This window comes from Lotus japonicus, chromosome 2 (genome assembly GCF_012489685.1).
Source record: "Lotus japonicus ecotype B-129 chromosome 2, LjGifu_v1.2".
Lineage (NCBI taxonomy): Eukaryota > Viridiplantae > Streptophyta > Magnoliopsida > Fabales > Fabaceae > Lotus > Lotus japonicus.
The window spans coordinates 852952-874316 of record NC_080042.1 but is presented as its reverse complement, the minus strand read 5'-3'; the positions used below and the strand labels follow the sequence as shown (position 1 = coordinate 874316).

The window sequence follows — 21365 nt, the reverse complement described above, 5'->3', positions numbered from 1 at the left end:
TTGTGAGACAACCGCTTTTCAATGTGTATGATTCAACTTTAATAAGTTTTTGTTGGTTCCTTAATTTGGTATTTGATTACCAGAGTTAAGTGAAGATTGATTATCAATTGTATTGGATGGTAACAGACTATGACCTTATAGAAGGTAGATTAAGCAAATAAGAACAAGGAAAGGGCAAAGCCAGTATTGGATGGTAACAGTAATGACATTATAACATATTTAATAATGTATAATGGCTTATAAAAAAAAAATAATGTATAATAAGTAATGGAGATTGGCAATTTAATTTTTAGCTACATTTTCATTATGTAGCATATTGCCATATTATACACAAGAAGCAAAACAGTAAAGTGAGGAACACTTTCAGTACTGCCCAATGCTTGATTTCATAAGTTCCAGAACTGACTTTTCCCTTCTTTATCCGAATGAGAGTATCATGTACACACCATGGGAAACTAAGAAGATGATTCTTGTTCAACCCCTCATTGTAGCAGCCCCAATAACCATGATGATAGGTAACATGATACCAAGCAGATGCTATTGCACATGCATCATCATCACCTTGAGAGTAGGACTTCATGACCATCTCATTGAACCATCTCCTAGCTTCATTCCTAAGTGATATCACAGCATGATTAACTCCTTCCAAATCCTTTCTTTCATTGAAAGATTTTGACATTTTCAAGATATTTCCACTGATTATTTCTGCCTCTGTCTCTATACCATAATATTCCATTAGGTTCCACAACTTGCAATCATACATGTTCTTGTACTCAAAAGCAATAGTGGTATACTTATCAAAACCATCAACCTCCATGTCATGATCATATAATTGCATTGCCATTTTTCTAGTAAAGCGCTTTTTAAGGCTTTTTTGCAGTGCAACATTCTTCACCTCACGATAAAGTTGTCCTATTATATTCTTTGATTGATAACTTGGTTTGTGTGGCTTTTCCATGAAATCTGGATATTTCTCCGGACGTAGATGTTGTGGTATTTCTGCCGGCACACCGGATTTTGCAAAATCTACAGCAATTGAATGTAGCTTTGCAAGCTCAATACATGAAGAGCTCATTGCCTTTTTAGGTTCCGTATCTGCAAAGACTGTGTGTGCACTTGCAATAACTCCTAAGGTGTCTTTAACAATGTAGTGGGTGAAGTGCTCCTCAACATCCTTGTATTCAAGTAGTCATATGTCATAATAATATCCAACAAATTAGAGAACAATATAGGAAAGCTGTGACATTAATTGAGCTTAATTTCTATAAAAAAGAAGCCAATTCAAGAGTCAAATACGCACAGAAAGAAATATTATAGAGCTAAATTGGCCTATCAATTTTCTAGGACACCAATATTTTCTAAGCAATTTTATAAATTAATACCTGTAATGTAACATCATGATCAAGATTTACATTCATAACTTGAGATGGTTCATGATCCATGGGATTTTCTTGATGTGGAGGAATAAGACCGGGGTCCCAACATACAAAATAGATATCTCCATCCAAGTCACTTCCTGAACATTCATTAGGATGTGGTCTACATAAAAAATAAATTGAAATTAGAAAACATCATACATAGTTATGTTACTTTTGAAATAAATGATTAAACAGGTTATGCTTGGAATGTTATACTGAGATGAGTGTGCACTTGAATCAATGTCTTCATGTGTGTGTGCTGTGCTTCGAAAGAGGAATCTAAATGAAAATCTTACCTTCTCCCTTTCTGTGGAAAAACAACACAGTCTACCATATGATGCAGGGAAGGTAAATCTACTGCTCTCAAAATCCTCACATCTCCTGGATGTAGACATGGATTTTTAGCTACAATTACCTTTCCCTTAACAACATATTTACTTTTGTTTGCTCCATTGCCTTTAGAAGAAAGAGAGGACATAACATTATTTCTTGGGAGTGATATCTGCACAAATACCTGTCCATAATTTAATGTCCTAGTTTCATCTAAGCATCCTAACATTGCTCTTCCTTTCTTAACGAATATCCTTGTTTTAAGCTGCAATTCTTGTAATTTAGATGCACATAGTGTTTGCAACATCATGGAAAGAAAAGGTTCCTTTGTGGGATGAAATCCATAGATAAGCATTTCCCTCAACATGTTTGTAATATCTCCATGGGACATCATGTCTATTGCCTTGAATGGCTTTCTTGATATCATTTTTATTTGATTAACAACCTCCCTTTGCTTCCTTCTAAAGACTCGATCCTTGACCCCGAGCGTGGACAAAAGGATGATAATTTGACGATTAAGGAAACAAGATTTTTGTTTGCTCCATGCCAAAACATCCAATTTTGTGTTTTCTGACTTGTACTTGCACATGCTCTTTCTTAAAGAAAGTTTAATTGCTGAACTTGGATCAATAGCAACAACACCTTTGAACCCACCATATCTGATTTGAAATGCAGATGGAACGTGATCCCTGAAGCCACATTTCCTAGCCACTATTTGAGCCAATTCAGCAGATATCTTCCCAATTCCATCAGAAAAACAATAGTTGACTTCACCTCTTCTAAACTCTATATCAGGAATCATTTCAATTTCATGCCTTCCAACACTCACTGTTTCCCTGGAAGAGCTGAATGATTGTCCAAGCCTAGCTGCATATTTGGCCACATTTCTTATTTCATGAAAATCTCCCATCCACTTCCTTATGTCAGATGCAGTGAGTCCATCTCTTGATGCAAACATCCACACTGAGCTATCGCGTAATTGACTTGACGAGAAGGCAAGAAACTCAAACTTCTTATTACCAATTGTTATGCCATTTTTAAGTGTAGTCAGCACCCTTTGATGTAGTTTGGTTTCTCTTTTCACACCTGTAAACATCAAATCTGCTGAATGAAGTTTATCCATGTCTTCATCAACAAACGAAACACGAAGAAAATTATCAGTGTCTTGAGGATAGTTGCGTAAGACGCGGTTGGAAAGATTCACTTCTGGACCACAGAAATATATTCTGGATGGAGTTACTTGTACTCTATGCACATAGACCAACCCATCATCTAACGAAATTGCACAGGACACTGGAAGTTGACTATTTTGTGAGTATCTTTGATATTGTTTCTCCAACCATTGTACAGGCTCATAGCAACATTCTTTCATCTGATAAAGTTTATGCAGGGCACTTTCTATATACTCAACCTTTATTCTTTTTGGATCAACCATGTGAAAAAGGTTGGTGTCAATTGCTAGGAAAGGAAGCAAACCATGCTGAACCAGTGAGTTGATTTTGAAAAGAATTTTGTATGGCAAGTTGAAGCCTTCTGGTGGAATCACCATGGGGACAAAGTTCAAGTTTGATGAGAAACCAAGGTGCCTCTCAGGAGTTAAGATGTTGTCAACTTCATAATAGTTATGATAGTGGTGACGAAAATTTGGAAGCTGAGTAGTTTTTGGAAGCTTAAAACATACAGCAGAAGATTGTCCAATACAGTATGATGCAGTGAAATCTACTCCTCGAAACCAATGGTTGTTATAAGGCTCCTTAAAATATTTGCTTCTTGAATTAACTTTTTCATAGATTTGAGGAGCACCTCGTAGCTGGAAATTAGGAGAGGAATGGAAGAATAAGATTTCTTCTATAATTGAGATAATTTGTTTCTCATTTTTGGCATGATAAGAGCATTACCAATATATTCAGTGTTTTAAGAAACTGAGATAGTCAAGTCTCTCATTTTTGGCATGATAATGTGGCAGAAAAGCTATAACAGCCAGCACTTTCTTAATGTCTGTAGCATTATTTTTAGCACACTGATCATCAAGATAATATAACATGATTCAACAATTGATTTTTTTTTTATTCTATGAAAAAGTCATTAGGCATCAGTCTAACTGTCTCTACATCAATTTTTTGTATGGTTTAAACAGTCTAAAATTAAGGGAACACAATATTAAACTCTGGACATAATGCATAGAAGAAGTGTATAATCTTTAAGCAATAAAATTAAGTGAGCATCTTTCTCCTTTTCATGAATAAATACCATTTATGAATGCTACAAGCATAAAAAAGGATTACATAAATCACATAACTGGTGCTGAATCCAGTTTGTGGGTCCAATGTAGGCAACCTTACCTTGCATTGTTGTAATCATGTGACTACAAAGTACAAAGTTCACATGACAGCAACTTTACTGTTGCGCCGAGGCTCACCCTCTTAAAAAAGGATTACGTAATTCTCAAAATTATATATGCATTAATGAGAGTAAGACGCCAACACAAGACTTGATAGTATTCATGTAACTGCAAAACTGACCTGAAAAAGGAGAAGCTTATTGGTGAAACCATGAGATTGATGTAGCTCAATTCGTGATATACTCTCTGAAGAAATCTGCAGCTTATAATCTGTGGACAAATAATGAAAAAATATATACATCTTTCTTAGTCTGGCCCCAAATTGAACAGAAACCTTTGGATGTTCCCATAGTACACCAAGTTTTTCCTTGGATGTTTGGCATCCAAAGTGCACTACTACATCATCAATGCTATAAGCAAAGCTCCTTGGCTTTGCCAAAATATCAGGTTGTATTTCTTTAGCATTTAGAGTGAAGACACTGTAAGATAGGTGTTGAGAAACCAATAGCAAGATAGTTTCCACACTTTCTCTGTTTGTGAACTGAACATTAACATGTGTCCAAGGGTCATCCTCTTTTTGCTGCCCAAACTCAACAGCATCAACAGTTTGGAGTCCTGTATGTTGCTCCAAAAATTTCTTAACCTCTTCAGGCGAAACATGAGATGGGAATCCAAAAATTTTAAGTGTCCTAGACATAGTTCACCTGAAATTTATACATGAATGAATAAATGCTAAGTGCACAATTCCTCAGTTTTCAAGGAAAACGTGATATGCATCTTGATGTTCAGTATGAAGATTGAGTAATAGAACTAATTTACAAAGCTCCAATACATTTTCTGTGATATTTCTTGGTTATGTAAATATATAACACATAAACTAGTGTCTAAAAAAAGACCTAACAAAAACAAATTGTTTGGAAACAATTATGGAAAGTCAATATAGCAGTGAGGTTTTGAGATTCCTCATGTACTGTATATCAGGTTGTTGGGGTTGATTGAAACTAGCAAGTCTCACATTGTTTAAGAATGAGAGAGCCCAAGGCTATTTGTAGACTCAAATCCTTCATTACAAATGCACAAACACTTGAAACCACTTTAACCTTATATTTGTGTTTTCTTGTACTCTTATACTCTTGTTAAAGAGTATTGTGAGATATAGTTCAAATATTTACCGTAGAGAGTGAGTGTAAGGTGGTTGAGAGAAAAGTCTTTTTATTTTAAAGTGTTTCGAAACTGTTGCATCTTCAAGCAAAGAACTTTGGTCGGTTAATATATAGTCTTGGTATCGATCTTCCCTCACCATGCTAGACAATGTGAGACTTTTTTCATGAGCTTCCTTGACCTCACTCTCTTTGTTATGAGAAACAATGCAAATATAAGAGAGGGTGAAGAAGAGAGAAGAGAAGTGGAAGTGCGCTAAGGTTTACATTGTGAATAATTGATTGATTAAAGGAGAAAACACGTACTCATATTTATAGTAATGGGTAGACTCTGAATCCTAATTGAACAATGAAACAAATCAATTCAAGCATTATTCTAAATAACCTAAAATAAAATCAAGTATGATAAGATACTCTAAGACATGATCAAGATATTATAAGATTTTTTTTTTCATATTCTATCACTCTCCCTCAAACTTAAACTAACTTAGCTTTTAGCTTGTTACAAATATACCCTTCAGAAAAAAGGAAAAACTAATGAGAGTGCATTTCCACAATTGTCATTGCCATAAAGAAGATGAGCTACCAAAGGAACAAGAATAGAAACCACTGTCATTGTGCACCACCAACTTGCGCCTCCATCAAGATCATCATAGTTCAGAGTCACAAAGACAATCAACCTTTTATTTTTAAAGCTTCAGAACACCATAACATAGATATAACAAGGATTCTACAAAAACAGATTAAGAGGGGGTAGATGGTTGTGGTTGCCAGAGTTGCAGTTGTTGGACCCCATGGGGAGAGGCTAGACCGCGCGTTGCTTTCAAGGAAAGGCCACCTCCGCAGCGAACCTTGCACCACTATAGGGAGAAGGGTGTGGCCTTGCACTACTATGGGAAGGAGGGTTCGATACAAATCTAGCACCACAGTGAGTAGAGGAAGGGAGAGAGATCGAGAGAGGGACAATGGCCTTGCGCCGCTCGAGAAGGCATTGGTGCGTCGAGAGCTATTGGAATAGCACCATAGTTTGTGTAGAGAGAAAGAAGGAATCAAATCCTCACTTCAAAATTGGATCCACGAAAGTTGTGCTCAGGACCAAACATGCTTTTTGATACCATGTGAGGATAAGCAATGCAAAGAAAAGAAGAAGAAGAAGAAAGAAGAGAAACAAGTGGAAGTGCACAAGTTTACATTGTGAATAATTAATTGATTTAAATATAAAATACTTACCCATATTTATAGTAATAGGTACTTTCTTAATTCAAATTAAATAAGGAAAAAAGTTCATCTGAGCAATAATCTAAATTATCTAAAGTTCAAAAAAAATCTAAATTATTTAAAATAAGATATAAGGTACTGTAAGATATGATTAAAATATTATATCGATCTTTTTCATATTCTAACACGCCATATTTACGGTAGTTTGCAATGTAGGGCTTGTTACACAATTACCATCAAACTGAAAAAATATATATGATATGCATCTTGATGTTATTTATTGTGGATATTAATTCAAATATTAAATCTAGCTAATAGATAGTGATATAGTGCTATTAGATAGAGGCTAGAATAAAAGATAATAACTGATTTAGTTATTATGATAAGAAGTTATCTTTTAGTTATCTTCTAGTAAGTTAGGTCTTTTATATAAGACATGTATTGCTTTCAGTTTTAATTAAGTCAATAATATATTTTCCCTCAATCTCTCTCTCTACTCTTTCACGTTATTCTCTATTTTTCTCCAACAACTTGGTATCTAGAGCACGTTCCGATTCTTGGACCTGCGGGTCGTGAAGATTGAAGCTGCGTGTTTCAATCTTGTTTAAACGGAGCCAAACACAACCTCTGATCAAAGCTGCGAGTTTCGAGGCCTGTGATAGGTTTGGTGGTTTAGGGTTGCTGTGAAACTGTGTGTTTCAAATCTGTTTGGCTCGGTTTTGTTGAAGTGCGATTCTGCGAGTCTCGTCCTTCATCAGAATTGTAATTCTGCGATTCTTAACTTAGTGGAAGCTGCGAGTTTCAGAGGTTCCTCCCCTACACGCTGTGAATCTCGATTTTGATCAAGAAACCAACCCTCACGATGGCAAGTAACAATCTGCCGGGAGTAAATCTCTCAGTTCTAACTGATAAGAATTGGGATCGATGGAATTCTCAGATGAAAGTTCTATTTGGGTTTCAAGATGTTCTTGATGTTATAGATAATGGGTTTCAACCACTGACCCAAGACATGACTGAAGAACATAAGACTCTTCATAACGATATGAAGAAGAAGGATTGTAAGGCGATGTTTCTCATTCATCAATGCGTGGATGATACGCATTTTGAAAAAATAGCAAATGCATCTTCAGCAAAGGAGATGTGGGACATTCTGCAGAAAGTTCATAGTGGCAGTGACAAGGTAAAGAAGGTAAAGTTGCAAACTCTTCGAAGACAGTATGAAGGTCTTCAGATAGAGGAGAATGAAAAGGTTGGTGAATACTTCACCAAGATCCTAACCACTGTCAATTTAATGAAGGGCTGTGGAGAAAAGATCACTGATGTGATGGTGATAGAGAAAATCATGAGGTCCTTGGCTCCCAAATTTGACTACATCGTAGTGGCAATTGAGGAATCTAAAGATGTGGACAGCATGAAGATAGAAGAGTTGCAGAGTTCATTGGAAGCACATGAGATGCGCCTTGCTGATCGTAATTCTGTGAAAGTTGCAGAACAAGCTTTGAAGGTTGGTCTGGACAATCATGATGGCAAAAAGAAGAAGTGGACAGGCAAAGGAAAGTCCGACAACAAGTCAAAGTGGTCTCAAGACAATTCTGACAAGCCAGAATCGTCCAAAAGGAGAGGTGAATCTGCAAAGAATGGTGGCAATCAGAGGAAGACTGATAAGAAGAATGTTGAATGCTACAAGTGTCACAAGATGAGACACTACTCCTATGAGTGTCGCGCTGGTAAACCAAAACAGCAGAAGAATGCACACAAGGAAGCTTATGCAACAAGGGAAGATTCTGATGAAGATCCTATAATGCTAATGGTCACAACAATGAATTCAACAGTGAGTGCTGAAACTGATGAGATATGGTACCTAGACTCAGGCTGTTCCAATCACATGACCAGCCACAATGAATGGTTGGTAGATCTGGACAAGACGAGGACTGGCAGAGTAAAATTTGCTGATAACAGGACACTTCAGATAAAAGGGAAAGGAGATGTAGTCATTCCAAGGAAGAATGGTAAGACTGCGGTTATCAAAGATGTTTTCTATGTTCCAGAGTTAAAGTGCAATTTGATGAGTATTGGTCAGCTAGTGGAGAAAGGGTACAACTTTGACACGAAGAATAGGAAGCTTCATCTGTATGATCCTGAGGAAAGGCTAGTTCTGAATGCTAATCTCACAAAGAACAAAACCTTTCAGGTCAATATGAAAGCTGCTGAAATCAAATGTTTTGCTGCACAAGAACCTGAAGAAGAATGTTGGACTTGGCACTCCAGGTATGGTCACTTGAACTTTAAAAGTTTGCATCAGTTAGGTGCCAAACACATGGTGTCCGGTTTGCCTGTTACTGCATTGCCTGAGAAAGTTTGTGAGGTTTGTATGGTTGGGAAACAAACCAGAAATTCTTTTCAGTCACAACTAGGAATGAGAGCTAAAGACATTCTAGAAGTTGTGCATTCTGATCTGTGTGGGCCATTTGAGGTTCCTTCATTAGGAGGAAACAAGTATTTCATGAGTTTTGTTGATGAGTACAGCAGGATGTTGTGGGTATATCTTATCAAGCAAAAGAGTGAAGCATTCTCAACATTTGTGAACTTTAAAGCTGCAGTTGAAAGGCAAAGTGGGAAGCTTCTCAAAACACTCAGAACTGATGGAGGAGGAGAGTACACTTCCAAGGAGTTCGCTGATTTTTGTTTGAAATGTGGTGTGCAACATGAAGTAACAACCCCTTATACCCCACAACACAATGGTCTAGCAGAGAGAAGAAACAGAACCATCCCAACATGACAAGGAGCATGCTGAAGGAGAAATTTCTGCCTCAAAGTTTTTGGGGAGAAGCAGTGGTAGTAGCTGCTTATATTCTTAACAGATGTCCAACAAAGAGGCTTCCAGAACAGGTTCCTGAGGAAATTTGGACTAGAAGTAAACCAAAGGTTAGTCATTTGAGGATTTTTGGTTCACTTTGTTATAAGCACGTTCCAGATCAAAGGAGAAGCAAGCTACAAGACAAGAGTGAAGCAATGATCTTAGTTGGATATCATCCAACTGGTGCGTACAAGCTGTATGATCCAGCAAGAAAGAAGATGACCTTCAGCAGAGATGTCATGGTGCTTGAGAAAGAGCACTGGGACTGGAAGGAGAACAGAAGCAGTCTTAGAAGATTTGGACTTGATGTTCTGGGTGAGAACAGTAATTCTGCACCTTTATCACATGTCCACCAAACTAATTCTGAGGCTTTACCACATGATGATCAGGCTGATTCAGATGGTTCTGCAGACCATGTTCCAAGACCTCAAAGGCAGAGAAATAGGCCTGAAAGATATAGTGAGTATCAGACAGTCCCTGACCATGCAGTCAATGATGAAGGCGATCTGATTCACTTTGCTTTGATGGCTGACGCTGAGCCATTGCATGTGGAGGAAGCTCTTGCGAAACCAGTTTGGAAGGCTGCTATGATTGATGAGTTGAAAGCAATTGAGAAAATCAGACCTGGTCTCTGGTCCATTTACCTCCAAATAAGCACAAAATTGGGGTTAAATGGGTGTTCAAACAGAAGTTAAATCCTGATGGTTCTATTGCTAGGCACAAGGCAAGGCTTGTGGCTAGAGGTTTTCTACAGAAACCTGGGCTGGATTATTCTGAGGTTTTCGCACCGGTGGCAAGGATAGAAACCATAAGACTAGTGGTTTCCATTGCTAGTGCGAGGAACTGGCCTATTTTTCAGCTTGATGTGAAATCTGCATTTCTGAATGGACCTTTGGAAGAAGAGGTTTATGTGAGTCAGCCTCCAAGATTTGAGATACAAGGAAAAGAAAACATGGTTTTCAAGCTCAGCAAAGCCTTATATGGCTTGAAGCAGGCCCCACGAGCATGGAATAAGAGAATTGATGGTTTCTTCCTTCAGCTCAAGTTTCAGAGGTGCTCTGTGGAGTATGGTGTATATGTCAGAAAGAGTCATGGAGACACTGGTTTGCTACTCATCTGCCTATATGTAGATGATTTGTTGATAACTGGGTCAGATCCTAAAGAACTTGATGAGCTGAAGCAGATTCTGAAGTCTGAATTTGAGATGTCAGATTTAGGAAAGCTGAGTTACTTCCTGGGCATGCAATTCGAGTATACTGCAGCAGGAATTTTCATGTACCAGCAGAAGTACATCAAAGACATACTGAAGAGGTTCAACATGGAGAATTATCATCTAGTAACAACTCCATCTGAAGTGAATATCAAGTTGAGGAGGGATGATGAAGGGGATGTTGATGCATCTCTGTACAAGCAACTTGTTGGTTCACTCAGATTTTTGTGCAACTCAAGGCCTGATATTTCCTATGGTGTAGGACTCATCAGCAAGTTCATGTGTGCACCTAAGAAATCACATTTGGCTGCTGCCAAAAGAATTTTGCGGTATCTGCAGGGTACTACAGATTATGAAATATTGTTTCCAAGGCAGAAGAAGCTTGGAAAGGAGCTGGAACTGGTTGGCTACACAGATTCTGACTATAGTGGCGACTTGGATGACAGGAAAAGTACTTCTGGGTACTTGTTTCAGCTGCATGGAGCTCCAATCTCTTGGACCTCAAAGAAGCAACCTGTCATAGCTCTTTCCTCATGTGAAGCTGAATACATAGCAGGGTCCTTTGCTGCCTGCCAGGCTGTTTGGCTTGAAGAACTGTTAAAAGAAATGGGTTTTGTGACTAAGAAGCCAATGGAGCTGATGGTTGACAACATCTCAGCGATTAGTCTTGCTAAAAATCCAATTTCTCATGGAAGAAGTAAGCACATTGAAGTCAGATTTCACTTTCTGCGTGAACAAGTGAATGGAGGGAAGCTGGAGCTGGTGTACAACCCCACTGATGAGCAGAAGGCAGATATCTTCACCAAGCCTTTGAAGACTGAAAGATTTGTGATCTTAAGGAAAGAGATAGGTGTAGTATCTCTTGGGTATTTGAATTAAGGGGGAGTATTGTGGATATTAATTCAAATATTAAATCTAGCTAATAGATAGTGATATAGTGCTATTAGATAGAGGCTAGAATAAAAGATAATAACTGATTTAGTTATTATGATAAGAAGTTATCTTTTAGTTATCTTCTAGTAAGTTAGGTCTTTTATATAAGACATGTATTGCTTTCAGTTTTAATTAAGTCAATAATATATTTTCCCTCAATCTCTCTCTCTACTCTTTCACGTTATTCTCTATTTTTCTCCAACATTATTTAGTGTGAAGATTGACCCATAGAACGATTTTACATAGGTCAAATAAAATTTCTTAGTTATGAAAACGTATAGCAGAGATATAAACTTGTTTCTAGCTAAACAAAGAAAGTTTTTTTTTTTATAGGCGCTAAACAAAGAAAGTGATAGAAAAAGACAGAAAAATGCGCTTTAGATTTTTGCTTCAATTTATTCTCCTGGAGAGGGTTAAATCTATAGCAAACCAAATGTGTTAAGCATGCCTGAAAGACTGTAAAAATTGCTACTCAAGAAGCCATGTAGAGCAATTTTTACTGTAAAAATCTCAACTTTTACAAGAAGCTAGCTAGCTTGAATTTGAATCTTGACTCAGTGAAAGGATGATATAACAGCAGAACATACTTTTGAATCTGAGGTTGTGACCATCAAAAGAATCTTTTACAATTGCTACAAATGTCATTAAAGTGAAACAAGCAAGGAAGTTTGTGAGAAAAGAATAATTGAGATTATGTTAGATGTACTACATTGGTTAAAGATGTGATCAAACAAATGTTTATAAAGGGTAGAACAACCCTTAAATCTTTAGCTAACTTTTGGGTTGAATACAACATTAATGTAGAATTTCTTACATGTAACTGGACCAAACTAACTAAATGAGTTGTCTAAATGACCCATCGTATAAACATTTTATAGAACAATATCAATTAATCCTCTATTCAAATTCTAAGTGAAACAAATATAAAAAAATTCTCTAAGGTAAAATAACAGTAAAATAACTGCTCTGAAGTTGTGAATGCATATTTTCTAATGATTCTTGCCACATACTTTAGTAGTAATGATAAAACAATAATGGTTCCTTCACCCCTCAAAGATGAGGTGGAAAGAGGTGGAAGAGGAGAGAGATAGGACGGAAATAAAAAAGTAAGGGAGAGAAAATATAAGATGTGATAGATGATAAGATGAAAGGGATAGAAATAGAAATAGGTGAAAATAAAGTGTATAAGAAATGAGGTGTGTATATATCATTGCTGATGATAAAATGAAATAGCAAACCATTTGTTCTTTAAAAACAACATTAATTATATTTTTTAATAAGTGTGTTTGTCATATTTTTGGATAATTAATAAGAAACAGATGTGGTTGTATTAAAAAAAATAAAATAAGAAACAGATGTGGTTGAAACATCTATGAGTAATTTAATTACCAACATGTATGGAGAAAGAAAACTCACGGCAAACCTCTAGTTACATGGCCAAATGGAGTTTGAGAAACCCTGAACATGCTTAATGAAACAAGAGGAAAGAATGCCCTTCACACAAATTTCCACTTAACAGATGTATATATGTGCTTTTCTCTTTTTCCTTTATTTGGGGTTAAGTATATATAGCGCAAGACGAGGAAGCTTATTCTTTTCTTGACGTCCTCTAACACCTGGGAAAGTAGGATTCGGTAATATGTCCCTAAATACATCAATGGTTGGAGCAAATCGATACCTTCTATTACTCAATTATTCAAGAGAAGTTATTCTTTCCTCTAATATTGTATAATGTAATGATTCATACTTTCTTTTTATCTCATTCTCATTAATTTTCTTCTCGGGCAAAGTATTGTCTGGTTTGGTGGGGTTAATTTGAAAAAAAAAAACCCAATGCCAATTGCTTCATACCGTTCTTGTTCCAATGGACGATTAATCGTCAAGTACTTTAAGTCATTTATTTCATTATTTAGCAGTTGTTTTTAACGCGCGATTCAATTTTAAACTGTCACAAAAGTGCTTTTTGGTGATGGATGAAAAATCCAAATCAGCAACCACATCATCACATATGTGGAGGGGCGGACCTATGTATAAGTGAGGGGGTTCATCCTGAACAAAAAAATTGCACTTAATTTTCTATATAATTTTTTTTGAACCCCTGAAAATTTTTAAATATACTAGTAGACGAAGTTTTACACCTAAATGCACCAGACTCACATATTTGCACAACTATGACTTGTATAATTTCTAATGTATAAACATATTAAAGTTGTTTTTAATTATATTTTTACCGATGTGCTCATTTAAAAAATTTGAACTCCCTAACCATGGGATCCGGATCCGTCATTGGATATGTGCACGTGACAAATGCTAACATGTACCTTCTGTTAGCCACATTACATTTAACTTTTTTTAAAGCATGTTAACGCCATGGATTAAAGTCACACTATTTTCAAAAGTTGGGAGTTATCGCCAAGTTTTCAATGTAGGGACTAAAATCAAATGATCTTAATTATATTAGGACTGAAAATATAAGTAACTCCTGTGAATGGAAAAAAACCTTTGAGTTAAGGGAAATGATTCCTTGTCTATTTCATTCCATGATACAATGATGAGTACTTGGAGTCAGTTAGTTAGTTAAGGGTTAGCCCATAGAGTTAGTTAGTTAGTTAAGGCTTAATCTATAAATAAGGGAGTGTGAAGAGGGTTTAGTATCTTTGGGGATCATTTGGGAATTGGGAATTAGGAGAGTGATGAGTCTCTCGAATACTCATCAATTTGATGAAACCCTGATATTATTCAACAGAAAAATGTACAAGAAACAGATGAGTATTCGAGAGACTCATCACTCTCCTAATTCCCAATTCCCAAATGATCCCCAAAGATACTAAACCCTCTTCACACTCCCTTATTTATAGACTAAGCCTTAACTAACTAACTAACTCTATGGGCTAACCCTTAACTAACTAACTGACTCCAAGTACTCATCATACAATCATAAATACATGAGTGTCATATGGCAAATAATGAAGGTTAATAACGCTACTGACTAGGCAAAGAATGCTATCAACAATGCTACTCACTCCGTTCCTATTTATAAGAATCAAATAGAAAGTGCACTTGGTCCTTTTTATAAGAACCAATTTGAAGTTTGTGGAGAATTAATTATTTTTTGACAAAAATGTTCTTATTTAATTGAATTTCTCTCTCTTTCCACTTGCTATAGCATTAATGATGCATAAAAATTAAGAATGATGGGTGAAGGGCAACTTTGAAAAGTTGATATAAATTGAGAACAAATTTAATGCTTTTATCTAGATTAGCTAAATTTCTTAAAGGGTGTGAAGTGGTTGCTTGGTTCTTATATTAAGGAACGGAGCGAGTATTAACTAGCGTATGAATGTTATTAACTAGGTTCCATAATATAAGGAGATACACATTTAATTACAAGAATATTCTATGGTGGATGCTAAGGAATGAAGCGGGAGGTTCCCGTACGCTGACATTGGCTAAAAAATCATCGAACAGTTTGCGATGGAAAAAATCCGTCGCTAAATGAGGCAAATTTCGTCACAAAAAGTTTAGCGAGGAAATTTGCGACGGAACTCGATCCGTCGTGGTAAGTGGTCTCGCTAAATTTTTTTACCGAGGGATTTTGAAATCCGTCGCTATCAGCGACGGAAATATCCCGTCGCTAATTTGTATATTTTCATCTCTAATTTGTTTGTCGTATTAGCCCTTTTTCCGTCGCTATTTGCGACAGAACAGACCGTCGCTAATTGCGAGGGAACATGACAGTTCGTCGCCATTTGCGACGGAAGTGTCCGTCGCTAATTCAGACGGAACAGAAATGCCCATCGCTAACATCCTAACTTTTTTATTTCCTTCCCCTCACTAATTCCCTCTCTAATCCCCAATTTAAAGCATATTCAAGCTTAAATCAAAGCATTCATCAATAAGCAACAAAACAAGGAAAGGGAATTAACACAAGGATTTTAAAGGGACTAAAACCATTTCTCCTCTATTTTACGACTATACATATTTCAGGCAAAAAAATATGAAGAGAGATCATTATTGGCAAGAAAAATGAAAGCTCAAATAACAAACATTTAGGTTGAACTCTTAGTTTTCTTTTGGTAAGCCAAATTGAATTAAAGATAGCACAAGAGGTGAAAGAAACCCAAAATACAAAAATAGAGAACAAGAAGAAGAAACAAGCAATAGCAATACACTACTAAATCAAAACATGCTTAGAAAAAGAAAAAACCCACCCTGCTACAAAAGACACCACACCAGAATAAATCCCTCCCCAATTAAACAAGGGAACTACACCAACACACTAGAAGGACAAAAACTAAATATATCCCATAGGAACATCACCAATCAGCAATGAAAAAACTACAATCTGCAACAGTTTAAGACCCGCAGCAGATTGGAACCCTCTTTCAGGTGAATTGGTATTCTTCCGCAAAGCGTCTAATTGAAAGCCACCCTCCCAAATGGCAAACTACTTAATTCCCACACCTACAAGTTCCTTGAACTCTTAGTAGCCACTGAGGCTTTCAAAAGACAACAATGAATTTTGTTTTGCATAAGCAGGGGAAGACATACGAAATGACCAAAATCACAGTTCACAAATTTCACACAAAGTTTTAACGAAATTAGTAAACAATAATCTAACTTTCTCACTTCACCGATCGTTGACATAGTATATGTCTATATCTAACAATCCAGCAAAGGGCTTAGGCAAAAAATTTCATAGCATAATTTATGTCTTCCAATAGCATAATTTTTAACATGTTGAAGGGCTTAGGCAAGAAGAGTTCATCAATTGAATCATCAACTTATTTCAGAAAGTACAGACAACACATTCATCATTAAAATCACACAATCAACCTCCTTTTGCACCCCAAGTACAACAACAAAGGGAAAGGAAAAGTAGCCAACAACAAGGCCACAATTACACAAGAAATCTAGAAGGGGAGAAAATAGACCAAAGGAAATCTCAGTCCCAACCAGACTAAGATCTTGGTACCACCCAAACTGAGAAAGCAACAAGGCATTTAAAACAAAGTCCTATATATATCCAGCCAAGATTACACACGCCCCTTGCCACTCTACAACCCCAACAATAAAATAAACAACTCAACCAGCCCATTGTCCCAAACGAAACCACATACAGATTGGGTTATCGGTCTAATAGCAGCACCTAAAAAACATGATTGCACCTATTTGGATGGGTCACAACTCACAACAACAAACAGAATAATATCCCTTCTTCCAACAGCAATTTAGGTGACATAGCTAAATCAGATCATCTATAAGGTCAACTCTGAATTTGATACAAATAATCTTCATAAATCACACACACTCCTCATGCTAATTCCACCAAGAAAATTCATCAAAGAGATATTTTTTCCAAATTTTTTGAAGGCTCTATTCAACAACCCAATCCATTTATCTCAAAAAAAAGGCAACTTTAAATCGCAGCAAGGATGAATGCAACACTGAAGATTCAACACCATGTATTTTTTATCCATTATGAGAAAGAGCATCAAACCTTTAATGGGCAGCCCAAGCATACTACAGCAGAAACCTTAATGTCCTCCATGCTAGCCACCATGCATCCAACTCTACAATAAAACAAATACAAGATACATCATGCCACATATAATATCTTGCTTCCATTCATCCTAATAAGGGCTTCCTCAGTCCAACCAAATTAAAAAACTAAAAAACACCTTGAACCCATTGATTTTCCTGCCAGTATCAGTGGATGACCAGGGAAAGAGGAAATGAATCCATTCCTTCGAAAGAGGAAAAATCCCCAAAATCAAAACAGTTGTTAATCCAATTTTAATTTCATCAATTTAGGTTATCTTCTTCCTCCAATGCCTTAGTGTCCAAGATCCTTTTGGAGACAGAGAGAGAAAGAGAGAGCAAGGGGCAGATAAAACAGTGGAGCACGAGCGACGGCGAGTCAATAGAGATGAACAACACACCTTAACGCAGACGGCGAGGTGAACGGCGCAGGAGCGGTGGCGAAAGTGGAGCAAGAGCGACGGCCATGAGCGTGAAATTTCTGAGAAAACCGAGACTTATGCTCTGTTTGTTTAGCATGAAAACAAGTGGAAGGAAAACAAGAGGATGAAAGGTTTTTTTTTTTTTTTTTTTTTTTTTTTGGATAAACCAAGTAATTATATAAATAAAGAGGCACCAGAGGTGCAAAAGAATATAAAGAAGGCTTAATTACACATTTGCTCCATTATCTTTCACCATTGTGCGATTTGCCCCCCCATGTTTAAAACGAGCGAATTCACTCCCTCATGTATTAATTTGTGAAAATTGACTTGAGTGACGTGGCTTGCTATTTGCACCTCCTATTTCCAATTTACACCTGCACGTACTCTCTATTTTTAACAAATGGCCGAGGTTGTATCATGCACAAAGGTAATTTTTTATTAAAACATTATTTTGTTTCAACCTCTTCTTCTTCATTTTTATCTTCCTGGCTCTATTTGAATCTTCATCTTCCTCCTAATACTCATCTTCATCTTGTGAAAAAAACCCAGGAACCATAAACTGAAAAATCCTACCCAAACACAACCCAGAAAAATCTCTCTCTTCCCAAAACCCAGAAGCCCTGCAAAAATCACCCCCAAACCCATTACCACTTGAATCAGCTTCAAACTCCATTGGATCTGTAAGGAGAGTAAGAAGACAATGCCACTTGAATCAACTTCAAACCCACCCAACCCACACTCCACAACCTCCACTGCTCTCACCACCAATTTGTCACCCGCCCCCACCTCCACTTCGTCGTTAGCCTCCACATCTCCAACCTCAATCTCTCAAGTACAATCGACCTCGACGCCTCGCCGAGATTCACCGACATCCACCTGCTTCACCACTTCCTCCTCCTCCTCCTCCTGCCGGTGATGCTGATGCGGGTGGTGGTGGTGATCCTCGTCTTCCAAATTGGGGATCCCCTCTTCTTCTGTCACGCTCTTGGAGTCGCGACTGGGGGTGGGCGTGTAGTGAGGGTGCGGGCCTGCTAATCTTCATGAAATTCATGTGAAAGTTAGAGGGACTTGTGAGGTGATGGAGATGATGGTGAAGAGGAAGGGAGAGAAGAAGGTTTAGCATTAGAATAGGCGAAATGGGTATGATTGTTGTTGTTGTTGTTCTTGATGAAGCTGTTGATTTGTTAAATTAAAGATTCAACTTTTCTGTTTGTGGAATTGTTGTTACTTTGAAGCATGGAGAAAATTGTTGCTGGGTGGTTTGGATTTGATTGATCAATGGTGGGTCTTGTGGTGGGTTTGAGTAAGATGAGACTTGTTCAATTAAGCCTTTTGTATTCAATTTATTTCATTTATTTTTTCCGTTATTTTTATTTCTGATTGAGGGGTGTGGTTAGTAAAAAGAGGAGGTGAAAATAGCAATCGCCGTTAGAAATTGGACGGAAGGCTAATGGAAGGGGTCAATTTTCACAAATTGATACATGAGGGAGTAAATTCGCTCGTTTTAAACATGAGGGAGGCAAATTGCACAATGATGAAAGATGAAGGAGCAAATGTGCAATTAAGCGTACAAAGAAATAAGAATACAAGAATACAATAGTCAATATTAAAGCAAGGGCAGATCAAAACAGAATTGCTCAAAAGTATATCAGCAAAACATGTGACAGTGGCAGACTTGGATCAAATAGGATAGGAAAATGTTTCAGGCTTGAGAGACCTTCGATCCTCTTGTCTCCACCCACTGTCCCAGCAAGCAATCCCGCTTCCTTCTCACTGTTTCTACTGTCTGAAATACACATGGTCCTACAAGAACCAATGTCCCCAATCTGATTTCGTTGAAAACCAGTAACCTCTGTTAAACACTTTCAATGCAAAGAACAGGTTGCATCAACCACTCATATATAGAGCAATTGAATCCCTTTGCTCTACCGGAAAGCCACTGCCAAGCTCTTAATTGATCCCCTTCAAATAGTGAACCATCCTGAATTCCTCTGCCACTGAAAATAACGTTGTTTCGGTAAAGCCAAATTGTCCATGCCACTGCGTACCACGTAACCCGGAACACTGCATTTTGTTTATCATTCAAGGTCAGAATCATATGTTGCTGCAAATGGTCTTTGCATCCTCCTGGCAGCGCCGTACTCACACCCATCCATCGGTAGAAGCTTGCCCACACCCCAGCAGCAACCGGGCATCCAACCAAGCTATGATCAGTCGATTCCTCCTCCTGCAAGCATAAGGGGCAGCAAGCCTCAGCAGCAGAATGAATCACATTTCTCTTGAGAAGGTTCAAACGTGTTGGTAAGCGATCCTGCACTAATTTCCAGATGAAAATGCACACATTTGACGGAGCTGCACTAGACCAAACCAGCTGAAAAATTGGATCTGATGCATCCCAAGAAGGAGCTTGAATAAGACTATATGCGGATTGTACAGTATATCTTCCCTCTTGCTCTTCTTTCCACACCCAAGAGTCCATCACATTTCTTCTCAAGGGAATCCCATTCACCACATTACACAGTTCGTCCACCATATTTCTCTCCCGCAAACTCAAGCTTCTCCTCCATTTAAAGGACCAAGACCAAGAGCCATTCCTCCACTCTCCCATCTCTAAGATACTTTTATTTTTTTGAATAGAGAGATGGAATAGTTTCCGAAATCTGGTTTTAAGTGGTGTTTCCCCACACCACCCTTGTTTCCAAAATCGCGTCAAATTCCCACATCCCACAATGTGTTTCAAACCACTATCGAACCAACAAGCCTCTCCACCGGGTTCAAAACACTCCTTGTAAAGGTCACGCCACCAAATAGAGTCCCGCGGGTTAACATCCAAAACTCCTTCCTCCGCCCTATTTCCATAACGAGCCCAAATTACTTTACTACACATATCATTGCTCTTTGCCAAGAACCTCCATCTCCACTTTCCCAAGAGTGCCTTATTGAACCCTTCCCAATTTTTTACCCCCAATCCTCCCACCTCCCGAGGTCTACAAATAAATTCCCATTTGACCCAAGCAATCTTGGGGTCCAATTACGTGCCACCCCAAAGAAAAGTTCGCATTATCCTCTTTGCATTCCTCAAAACCCCTTTTGGTGCCCGAAAGAAGGATAGGAAAAATAGGGGTAATGCGGTAAGGACGCTATTGATGAGACAAACTCTCCCACCTACGGATAATGTCTTTTGCTTCCAAGTTGAAAGTCTCTTTCTCATCTTTGTCAAGATGGGTTGCCACAAGATTGCCCGTCTCGGGTTGCCTCCTATTGGGATGCCTAAGTACACAAACGGTGGGTTCATAATTTTACAATGTAGGATTGAGGCAAGCATCTGAATGTCGTCATCCGGTATATTGAGACCCACATTGAGTCCTGAAGCCAGCTCAAAGCACCTTAGGATACACTTCATTGTAAGCACATTCTGTAAAGTTGCCTCTGCTATAAGAAGAGTATCATCGGCAAACTGTAGGATGGCCACCTCCACTACCTCTCTGGTTCCCACCTGGAACCCCACCAACTTCCCCAACTCCAAAGCCCTCCGAACAAGACCATTCAAACCTTCTGCCACAATCAGAAAAAGGAATGGAGCTAGCGGATCTCCTTGTCTAATCCCACGCTCCAAACCAAACTCTTCACTCGGGCTACCATTCACTAGTACCGAAACTGAAGCAGAAGATAAGCACCCATCGATCCATCTGATCCATTTATCACAGAAGTTCATCCTACGCATCATGTATCTCAGAAATCCCCAATCCACCGTATCATACGCCTTTTCGAAGTCGACTTTGAGTAAAAGAGTTGGCTTCTTCTCAGTCTTAGCCGCATGGACAACCTCATTTGCTACCACTACTCCGTCAAGCATACTCCGTCCACCCAAGAAAGCAGATTTATTGGAATAAGTACAATAAAGGATGCATTGCTCCCCTTGGGCAAGGCCCCGT

At 37.9% G+C, this 21365-nt stretch overlaps 2 protein-coding genes across 4 annotated transcripts; both read right to left on the bottom strand.

The window, feature by feature from the left end:
- Positions 1-216: 216 nt before the first annotated feature.
- LOC130737358 (probable RNA-dependent RNA polymerase 1) lies at positions 217-12993 on the bottom strand. Of its 3 annotated transcripts, none has more exons than XM_057589103.1 (5): positions 12857-12993; positions 4271-4793; positions 1715-3558; positions 1383-1539; positions 217-1174 (listed from the first exon to the last, which is right to left on the bottom strand). In XM_057589103.1, the coding sequence occupies exons 2-5, from the start codon at positions 4784-4786 to the stop codon at positions 305-307; spliced, it is 3387 nt and encodes a 1128-aa protein (XP_057445086.1). In that variant the 5' UTR covers positions 4787-4793; positions 12857-12993; the 3' UTR covers positions 217-304. The 3 variants fall into 3 exon arrangements, with proteins under 3 accessions (XP_057445086.1, XP_057445085.1, XP_057445084.1); XM_057589102.1 differs by having other exon boundaries at positions 12884-12993; XM_057589101.1 differs by having other exon boundaries at positions 12891-12987.
- Positions 12994-18762: 5769 nt separating this feature from the next.
- On the bottom strand, positions 18763-21154 carry LOC130735132 (uncharacterized). The gene is made up of 3 exons (XM_057587231.1): positions 20817-21154; positions 20596-20700; positions 18763-20417 (listed from the first exon to the last, which is right to left on the bottom strand). The coding sequence occupies exons 1-3, from the start codon at positions 21152-21154 to the stop codon at positions 19286-19288; spliced, it is 1575 nt and encodes a 524-aa protein (XP_057443214.1). The 3' UTR covers positions 18763-19285.
- Between the last annotated feature and the right edge of the window lie 211 nt (positions 21155-21365).

Coding starts and splice junctions, on each gene's coding strand:
- LOC130737358 (XM_057589103.1), bottom strand. CDS start 4,786: ATGTCTAGGACACTTAAAATTTTTGGATTCCCATCTCATGTTTCGCCT. Junction 3,559..4,270: donor ATAAGCTTCTCCTTTTTCAG/GTCAGTTTTGCA, acceptor CCTAATTTCCAG/CTACGAGGTGCTCCTCAAAT. Junction 1,540..1,714: donor TTTCCACAGAAAGGGAGAAG/GTAAGATTTTCA, acceptor TTTTTTATGTAG/ACCACATCCTAATGAATGTT.
- LOC130735132 (XM_057587231.1), bottom strand. CDS start 21,154: ATGCGTAGGATGAACTTCTGTGATAAATGGATCAGATGGATCGATGGG. Junction 20,701..20,816: donor ACAATGAAGTGTATCCTAAG/GTGCTTTGAGCT, acceptor TTGTGTACTTAG/GCATCCCAATAGGAGGCAAC. Junction 20,418..20,595: donor GCAAAAGACATTATCCGTAG/GTGGGAGAGTTT, acceptor ATTTATTTGTAG/ACCTCGGGAGGTGGGAGGAT.